Here is a 9,754-nt window from a genome sequence, read left to right as displayed (position 1 = left end):
TGAACCCAGCGCCCCGTGTGTGAGTCTCCGCGCCTGAATCTCCGCGCGGCAGGTGGGTGCCAGGTCCTCCGCCTTCGGCTCCCAGGACAGCCTCCTCGCTGGCGAAAGGCTGGGGGTGGGGGCCCCCTGCCGGCTGCCGCGCGCGCGCGCGCGCACGCCGGGCTGGTACGCGCCGTGTACGCGCCCGTGCGCGCCCCGAGGCTCGAGCCCAGCGCTCGCAGCCGCCTTCGCTGCCACAGTCAGCTACCCGGGGCCGCCGTCGCCGCCTGCCCCAGGCCGGGGGCTCTGTCCGCGGGGCCGGCACCACTCGCCCCGAGCCAGGAGGACGAGCTCGAGGAGGATGTCTGGGCCCGTGAGTACCGCGGCGGCGGCGGCGGGCCGGGCGGGCCCGGAGCGCGGGCAGAAGATGGTCCCGGGCTGAGCCCCTCCCCGCGGGCAGCTCCGAGCTTTGGCCCCGGGTCGCGGCCTCGGACCCCCGCCCCGGCCAGCCCCTCCCCCAGCCTACTCCGGAGGGAGGAAGGGAGGGAGGGAGAGGGAGGGCGCCAGTGAGCGAGGGAGCCAAAGCCGGGCGCGAGCCGCCACCGGTTCGCTTGGAAACGGTTGCCACAGCAACGGGGTTGCGCTCCCAGGCAACGCGGCTGCGGGGCGGCGACGCCCCCTCCCGCCCCTCCCCCACCCCACGCGGGGCCGCAGCCCAGGGGCGCAGGGGGAGTGGGGGTGCAGGGACTCGCCCTCGAGAGGTGGGGGTAATAACTTCACCCGTCTGGGTGTGCCTGCCTCCACAGCTCCTCGAAGATGGGGGTGGGGGGGTGAGCGGCCCCGTGGGCACGAGCTAGCTCCCACGTGGCTGCAGTCGTCGCAGCAGGGCTCTTGGGGTGGCTGCAAATGTGGGGGCGGCCCAGCCCCTGGGCCTGCCGCGGGAGGAGGAGGCTTGATGGCTGCGTCCGTCCGGCGTCTGTGTTCCGACACCCCCACCACCACTACCACCACTCGCCAGCAAAATGGTCTGACCCGAGTTGGGTGCCACAGAGGCGATGTTCCTTACCAGGGGAGAAGAAAGAAGCTTACGTCCCTCCTCCTCATGGCCAGGGCATATGCCAAACCGCGGCTAGGGCCGGTGATGGGTTTCTGCTCCACGTTCCAAGCCACCATTCTCCAGGGAGTGGTGGGAGCAGAGTGGGTAGAAGCAGAGGAAAAGGACATTGCTGACCCAGGGAAGCTGAAGCTCAGGCCAAATGGGAGCGCCCCAGCCCATTGTCTGGATCACAAGTGTCCCTTTCTTGTCTGAGCACAAAGCCCAGACTGTGCTGGGTGGCATGCAGGTTGGCCAGCAGGCAGGCCAGCGCCACATGGAGATGCGCTGTCCTCCAGGGGAGCTCCTCTGGGAGGAGAATGGCCTCTGAGTCAGAGGAAATGACCTCTGGCTCCTCTCCCAACCTCCCCCAGCCGACAGCGGCAGGGTGCTGGGTAGAGAAATGGTCCTCCTGCCAGCTCTCCCAGACCTGACTCAGCAGATGCCAGCCTCCAATCACAGACCTTGGACTCAACAGCCCAGTGACCACAACCACCATTGGGTTTCCTTTCCCATCCAGGGAAGTGTCCTGGGGCACCAGAGGTGACCGTTACCCCAGGCATTTGAGGCCTTGGCCTAAGATGTCCTTAGACGGGTGGTGCCCGAACTCAGTCCTCAGTCTTGATGCTGCAGGCAAGAGTGCCCTTGGAATTATTCACAGGCTCCTTTCATTCTGTTCCTGCTGTGTGTTGAGTGTTCTGCATTCATTATCTCCTAATCTTTACAATTGTGCAGGTAAGTTTATGATCCCCATTTTAAAGATGAAGACTCCAAGGTTCAGGGAGGTAACGTGATCTCCCCAAGGTCACACAACCAGTAAATGGTGGAACTCAGTTTTCAGTGAAGGTTTCTCTCCTGGCACAGCAGCTCTCTGCCTGCCACACACCATCTATTGCGGAAAAGAACTGTAGGGCCTTCTAGAGGAGCATTCTTAACTTCCTTTCATATTCTTCCAGTGAGGAAATTCCTATGTCTTTCAAGCCTTAGTACACTTTTCCTTCTTCCACCAAAATCAGCCAGATTCTTGCTCACCCAGATGTTCTATAGGACTGTGCTGCTGCTGGGCTGGCTCCCTTCCTCCATTTTCTCTCTCTGGGTGAAACTAAGGAGTGAGGGCTACCTCAGTTACCTGAGAACCCCCAATGCCCTAATTCTTGGTTTTTGGGCTCTGTGGCCTGATCAGCTTGCAGCCCTAGCTGTGGTAGAATTCAGCAGAGATGGGCCCATCCATGTACTGCTGGCTACTGTGGGTGCTCATTTCTAGTTCAGCTGGTGGAAACCCTTGGGCCTCTAGGACCCAAGGAGCAATGGAATGAGTGAGGTGGGCCGGGGAGCTGCCCAGCTGCAGTCTATGTCACCATGTGAGAATGTGGACTTGGAATGACCAGATAATTTTTAAGATGAACCAAGAATCCAGACTTTTATGTAAAATCTCCTGGGTTTTAAATTTGGCAACTAATCAGGATATTTTTAAGAATTGATTGTGGGCCAACAAAACATGCCCATGAACTGTGTCCAGCCTGAGAGTCACGAGGCCATGACTTCTGTCCATGGTAAAGCGATGGTAGTTTCTGCTGGACCACTTCCAGGTTTGTGTAGATATAGTGCCATGGGCTGGTTTCCATATTTGAGCCTCTTGAGGCTGCGAAGTGTTGGCTTTTGGTTTGTCACATGCAGCTGTGTACACCAGTCTTGAAGTGTTTTCACTTCCTTCATCAGTTTTGCTCCACCGTTGGCAATCCTAGGCAGGTCTCATCATCCCTGTCTTACAGGCAAAGAAACTCCAGCTCAGACATGGGAACAGCTGGGATGGAGCCACACAGCCTAATCTGAACCCTAGCTCTCTCTTTAGTGCTCTGTGTGTTATGCCAGGCTGACTCTCTGAAGAGGGCATCTTCGTCTCCCCCCTCCCCCCCCACCCCAGCCCCTGAGGTGTGGCCAACTCCCTTGGAGGGAGAGATGGGAGTACAGTAGACACTGAGCCACGCAGGGCCCCTCTGCCCACAGCTGTCTGTGACCCCGGTCTGTTGTCCTGTTCACAGTTTCCAAGCCCTGGGTTCCTGGCCCAGTGCCAGGGTTGGGTCACAGAGGTGCTACCTGTAGCACCTCTAGTACCTGTAGTACCTTGGCCTAACTGGAAATGAGGCTCTGGTAAGCTCTACGCCTGGCCGACTATGGAGGCAATCCTCTCTCTGGCCTCAGTTTGTCTGTCTTGGTGTGGGAGGAGTGTAAAATTGTTACCAGTGCCTGCCTTCCTGCCAGGACAGTGGGCCTTGCAGTCACCTGGACTTCACGACCCCCTGGCTATGTGGGCCTGAGCTGGCCCAACTCCTTGTCTGTAGAATGGGGATGGCAGCAGCCAACCTCCTGGGTGTGAGGTAATGAATGTGAAGAGGCCAGCAATGGGACTGGCATGTGCTGGATATGCAGGACAGGTTAGCCATCCTCACTCTACACACCACATTCTCCCACTGCTGTCCCCTGGTCTGAGTCTTTGTCCCTTCGCTTGACTGGTGGCTCTGAGTACCTTATGACCCAAAAACCCTGCCATCTGGGATTCCCTCTGTCCATTCCAGAGCCCCTCGCATATGCCTCCATTTTCTTTTATTCACATGGATGATGGGTCCTCATCTCACTTGTAAACCACCCTGCGAAGGTCGAGAGCTGGGTGATGGCTTCTCTCTCACTGACTTTTTGGCGAATGGCTGACATTTCCCAGGAGTGAATTGGATGCAGACCCAGCTCTTTTTTTTTAAGATTTTATTTATTTATTTATTTATTTATTTGGTGGGGGGTGGGGCCAGAGGGAAAGGGAGAGAGAGGAGCTGGAGCAGGCTCCATGCCCAGTGTAGAGCCTGACATGGGGCTTGATCTCATGATGGTGAGGTCATGACCTCAACCAAAATCGGGGGTCAGACACTCAACCGACTGGTCATCCAGGTGCCCCCAGATCCATTCTTGAAGTGTTTCCTGTCCTGTGGCTATAAGACCAAACAGGGAACTAGGCATTTCCAGTCACTCCTACCAAGTGGTTTTGGAGCTGCTGTGTGCCAGATGACAAGACAGATGCAACCTCTGGAGTCGCACACAGGCAACCGCAGCACACTTTGACATCCCTGGATTTTTCCAACCCTGGGGAGTAAGGCCACCTGGAGCTGACTTGTCCAGCAAAGTGACAGTGAGGCCATGAAGCTGAGTAGTAAGTGTGGGGGCAAGAACTTCGGGGAAAGAAAGCACGACTTAGCAGTGCAGGATGGAAACACAGGCTGGTTGCAGAGGGAAGGGCACTGAGAGGTGAGGCTGAAGATGCCTTGGCAGGAGTTCATCCCAGAGGCCATGATCTAGGTCAGTTCTCCAAGTGTGCTCTCTGGACCACATCATCAGCATCTGCTGGGAATTTGTTAGAAATGCAAACTCTCGGGTCCAACCCCAGACCTACTGAAGCAAACACTGGGAGCAGAGCCCAGCACTCTGTTTTAACAAGCCCTCCCCATAGCTCTGACGCTGATTCAAGTTTAAGAGGCACGCATCTACACTGTCTTAAAGAGCTAGGCTGCTTCCTGAAGGGGTGGGAGTTGCCAGAGGATTCAGGCAGGAAAGGGCCTGGGGGAAACAACAATGTGGAAAGTGGGTAGGCTGAACAGGAGCATAGCATGGAAGTACAGAGGGCGGTGGCAAGCATGGTGACAGGGGCCCAGGTGAGAGATGATGGGGGCCTGGCGAAGGTAGTGGCAGGGGGACCAAAGGAAGTAGACAGATGAAGGCACAGTGCACTGAGGGTAAAAACAGGATTTAGTGGCTGGAGCAAATGGTGGGCCCTTTACTGAGATAAAAGATCTAGTAGATTTTAAGGGTCTAAGATTACTGGGGTTCTTCATGCAGAGGAGCAATGTGGTAGATGCCCACAGCAGTGCACCAGGCACTAGAATAAGAAATCTGTGTGACCTTGGGTATCATTTGATTTCTTTGAGCCAAGTGCTCTCATCTGTCAAATGGGAGGAATGCTAACCTAGTTTGTAGGATGACTGAGAATGATTTGTGACATCCAGCCCTCAGGCAGGGAGCACCTAAAGGACATGCACATCTCTGCATCCCCAGCTCTGAAGCTGCCATCATCAGCACTAATGTGTGTTGGGCATCTCCAAACCCTTTGCATGGACTAGCTCAGTTTTCACCATGGTCACTGATGGGGAAACTGGCATTACAGAGGTTAAGAAATTCACCCCCTGGGGTCTTGTTTGTGTCCCCCTGCTGTACCCCAGTGAGTGTGTGGCCTAAGAAAACATACAAAACAATACACTCACAAACACTGTAAATAAATCAAGATGGAATCCTAAAAAAAAATGTTCAAATAACCTGCAAGAAGGTAAGAAAGGAGAAAGAAGAAACAAATCATAAAATGGCAGACTTAAGGGGGTAGGCACAACCCCTAGCACACAGCTGGAGTTGGATAAGTGCGGTATTTGCTCTGGAGAGTCTGGAGGGGATGGAGAGGGTGCGTGACTGTGAGTAAGAGGTGGCAGGCAGGATCTGCACTGAAGGGCTCCCCAGACACAGGCAGGAGCCTGCACAGAAGTACGAAGGGGTAAAGGGACAGCTCTTTGAGGAAGATTGGAGAAGCCTGGTCTGTCAGGAAGAGCATCTGGAAAGGTCTCTTGACATTTATGTGTTGAGCACCTACTGTGGATTAGATGAAATGTACTAAGCAACTCCCTGTGGGCCAGACACAGGCCGGAGGGAGGCCTCTGGCAGGACCCATGCCCTCTGGGCCTGCCAGAGTACCACTGAGTGAAGTAGTAGCCTAAGAGGGAGTGTTTAGCATCAAACCCATGCCCACTCAAACTGGGCACTGGCACCAGCATGACAGAGAGCGGCCTAATCCATAAAATATGGCAGTGATTCCTGCCTCCTTGCTGAGGGGCCACATTGGCACCCAGAGAGTCTTGGTTGTGGCCTGCCTCTGTCCACCTTAATGCCCAGTCAGCTGAGCTGGGCCCCTCAGGGCAGAGTCTCTGTTCTTTGTTCCTTGTTAACCTTGGAGCTGCCATCCCATTTCTCTACTCTATAGCGTTTTCCTACTCTTGAGCTGAGGCATGGTGGCCAGAAGCCCCAGGGCTTTGGTGCGAAGGAACAGAAAGGTATGTTTTGGCTACAAGCTGGCCAGTCAGCTCAGTGTCCCCATGGCTGCCAAGTCTTCATGTGCCAAGTGCTCACATGCACTGGGCTCTTCATTTATGTCTCAGTGGTCTTGTAATGGAAAGTATTTTGACTGACTCTTGATTCAGACTCAGGCTAAATCCTTACTCCTCCCCTTATCAGCTGTGTGACCTGGGGCAAATCATTTCTCTGGCCCTGTTTCCTCATCTATCAAATGGGCCCCCACTGAGAAGGAGGTATTACATATCATGTGAGATTCCAAATGGAAAGGGCCTAGAACAAGGCCTGACATGCAGTAGACAGTCCTTGGCAGGTATTTCTATTTCTAATTCAGCTAAACTCCTTCACCTCCAGTCCCAGAAGTACCTTTTCTGATCTGGAGCTATTCCTGCTCTGCAGGCCAAGGGGCCCCCTAGTTAGTGCCAGCTTCCTCAGAGCATTCCTGAAAATTCCTGTGGGCTCAGGAAAAGGAGAACAACAGATTTAATTAACTCCCAGTGACTGGCAGCATCGTGTTTTTATCTGGGCTGCGTCGCCATGGCAGCCTCATGGCAGGGTTGTGGAGGGGGCGGGTGGAGCTATTGTTCTTGCCATTGTCTGTTCTGGAACACAGGCCCAGGAGAAAGGGACTGGCACGGGGACCAAGTGGCACATGGCATAAGGCAGCCAGAGAATCAGACAGGATCCATCTGGGAGAAGTGTGGGGTGGCCCATGGCCTGGCTTCCCCCCAGCTTGCTGCCAGAACAGTCTGAGACAGCTTGATGTGGACCTCCTGCTTGGAGCTCAGGCCCACCACGGCCCCCAGAGCTAAATGTGTGTGTGTGCCTTGGATATGTTGAGGATGGGGGGCTGTCCATGGGGCTCCTGGAAGAGGGGCCCACAAAGTAGCTCAAGCAGCAGCACTCTCCCACCCCTGGCTAGGGTTTTGTGGCCAGGCTTGGGTTCAAATTAAGGCACTGCCATCTGCCCTCTACACAGCTAATTGCCACCTCCCCATCCCCTCCGTCTGCAAAATAGGAATAACTGCAGTTACCCTAAAGGGTTATATGTGAAAACCCTGGGTATAAGGCATTCAAGAAGGGCACCCTTCTGTTCTGCGGGGGTGGTGAACAATCGCCTGCTACCCGTCACTCCACAGTCAGGGCTCCATCCTACATACCTCAGGATGCAAGGTTCCTCTCTAAACCCTGGCTGTAGAGAGGAAGAAGGAGGCAGAACTAGAGGCGCCCATGAGCCAGGTGATACACGTGCAAACGAGCTACTTTTCCTACCCTCTGCAGAAACGTAAAGGAATTGATAAGGCCTACTGGTGCTAGGAGGGTAGGGCCAATGAGGCTGCGAATTGGTAGGAGGCTGGGGAAACAGAGCTGGGATCTGACAGGCGGAGGCGCCTAGAGGAAAGGAAAAAAGGGAACAGCCCACGCCCGGACGTGCAGACAAAAGCAGGCCAGTGGCACGCAGTAACAGCCGGAACGACCCCTCCTGAGCCTCTTCTACAAGAGCGGCGACGACCAGGAGGCCCGCAGTGCGGACCTAGATGTTCCATGCTTTGCGCGGCCATGGGTAGGAGCGGGTACAAGGCCTAGAGCGGCGGATGCCTAGGGCTAAAGCTGGGCGTCGGTGGGCTGCTTGTGGGGCTATAGGAGGTGGGCCACCCTTTCCCCGCCGCAAAGCAACCGCGCAGAAACTCCTCTTCAGCGCCCTGAGGGTCTGTCCACGGGCCTCTGAAACCCTTTCCGAGCTGGGGTACCCCGTGGGGTAGCGAACCTCCCTTGAGTACAGAGGCTGAGACTGGCCTTCGCGCGCCCTCTGCTGGCCTGCCTGGAGTCCCCTCAGCTCAGCTGCGGCGGCGGCCGGGTCTCAGATCCGGGAAAGCCCTACCGGGGAAACCTCGAGGTATGACGTCATCCCCATGGTGACGTCACCGCCCCGGGGGGAGTGCTGGGGTTCCCGCAGAGGAGGCTTCCCCAGAACTGCGCAGGGCACGGGCGCAGGCAGGGAAGTCGTCGGGGCTGCAACGCGCCTTCACCTCGCCCTGTGTCTGTTCTACAGGTCCCGCGCGGCCCCGGGTGAGGCCCACCCGCGCTCCCACCGGCGCCATGGGAAGGAGCGGGCGCCGCTGCTCTTGCCCCCCGCCGGCGCGCGCACGACTTGAGCCCCGCCGCGAGCAGCCCCCGGCCGCAGGTCCCCGAGTGACGCTGGCGGCGCCTGGGAGCGTGGCGCGGGCCCGGGGCCACGTAGAGGAACCCAGTGTCCAGTGAAGCAGCCGAGGACCCGCCGCCCCGCCGCCGCCATGGTTATGTCCCAGGGCACCTACACGTTCCTCACGTGCTTCGCCGGTTTCTGGCTCATCTGGGGTCTCATCGTCCTACTCTGCTGCTTCTGCAGCTTCCTGCGCCGCCGCCTCAAACGGCGCCAGGAGGAACGACTACGTGAGCAGAACCTCCGCGCCCTCGAGCTGGAGCCCCTCGAGCTCGAGGGCAGCCTGGCCGGAAGTCCCCCAGGCCTAGCGCCGCCACCACCACCGCAGCGCGGCCGACTCGAGGCGCCGACGCACGCGCATCAGCACGTGCACGTCCACCCGCTGCTGCACCACGGGCCGGCGCAGCCACACGCACACCCGCACGCACACCACCACGCGCTTCCTCATCCGCCGCCCCCGCACCTCTCAGTGCCGCCGCGGCCTTGGAGTTATCCGCGTCAAGGTAAGCCCAGACCTCTGCCGTGGGCAACGAGGGCCACAGAGAGGTGGGCGGGATCACTACTAACAGGGAGCCTTCCATGGGACAGCCTCCCAGAGAATCTAGGAGGTAGCGGGCTGAGCCTGGGGTTGGCAGCTGGCCGGAGGCCAGGGACGGGTGGCCTCACCCTCGGAACATTTCCCACTCCGCAGCGGAATCGGACATGTCCAAGCCACCGTGCTATGAAGAGGCGGTGCTGATGGCCGAGCCGCCGCCGCCCTACAGTGAGGTGCTCACGGACACGCGCGGCCTCTACCGCAAGATCGTCACACCCTTTCTGAGCCGCCGCGACAGCTCGGAGAAACAGGAGCAGCCGCCGCCCAGCTACAAGCCGCTCTTCCTGGACCGGGGCTACACGTCAGCGCTGCACCTGCCCAGCGCTCCGCGGCCTGCGGCCCCCTGCCCTGCGCTCTGTCTGCAGGCGGACCGTGGCCGCCGGGTCTTCCCCAGCTGGACCGACTCGGAACTCAGCAGCCGCGAGCCGCTGGAGCACGGAGCTTGGCGCCTGCCGGTCTCCATCCCCTTGTTCGGGAGGACTACAGCCGTATAGAGGGGCGTCCGGCGTTCCGGGCCTCACCCGCGAACTCGTGGCCTGACTGCGGGGCTTTTTAAACGCTTCCCTTGGACTGCGGGGAGGGGTGGGGAGGGAGGGATTTCTTACCCCGTTTGTTACATTTTGAGGATAATAAAGGTGTGTGATCCGGTTTGGTACAAGCGGAGGGGGCACCCACTGCTTGCGCCCAAGGTTTTGGTAGCCAGGCGTGCCTGGGCCTTGGCGACCCA

At 57.9% G+C, this 9,754-nt stretch overlaps 1 protein-coding gene across 2 annotated transcripts; it reads left to right on the top strand.

Moving 5' to 3' along the window:
• Positions 1-265: 265 nt before the first annotated feature.
• PRR7 (proline rich 7, synaptic) lies at positions 266-9,682 on the top strand. Of its 2 annotated transcripts, none has more exons than XM_042991578.1 (3): positions 266-352; positions 8,283-8,935; positions 9,124-9,682. In XM_042991578.1, the coding sequence occupies exons 2-3, from the start codon at positions 8,524-8,526 to the stop codon at positions 9,519-9,521; spliced, it is 810 nt and encodes a 269-aa protein (XP_042847512.1). In that variant the 5' UTR covers positions 266-352; positions 8,283-8,523; the 3' UTR covers positions 9,522-9,682. The 2 variants fall into 2 exon arrangements, with proteins under 2 accessions (XP_042847512.1, XP_042847520.1); XM_042991586.1 differs by lacking the exon at positions 266-352 and adding an exon at positions 796-1,807.
• Positions 9,683-9,754: the final 72 nt, after the last annotated feature.

This window comes from Panthera tigris, chromosome A1 (genome assembly GCF_018350195.1).
Source record: "Panthera tigris isolate Pti1 chromosome A1, P.tigris_Pti1_mat1.1, whole genome shotgun sequence".
In the NCBI taxonomy this organism is placed as follows: domain Eukaryota; kingdom Metazoa; phylum Chordata; class Mammalia; order Carnivora; family Felidae; genus Panthera; species Panthera tigris.
Note: the sequence above shows the minus strand (reverse complement) of the source record. Positions and strands in the feature narration are given on the sequence as shown.

Bases quoted from the DNA above. Each gene is read 5' to 3' on its own strand.
- PRR7 (XM_042991578.1), top strand. From the start codon at position 8,524: ATGGTTATGTCCCAGGGCACCTACACGTTCCTCACGTGCTTCGCCGGT. The intron at 8,936-9,123 runs GTAAGCCCAGAC...CCCACTCCGCAG, and splicing joins TTGGAGTTATCCGCGTCAAG to CGGAATCGGACATGTCCAAG.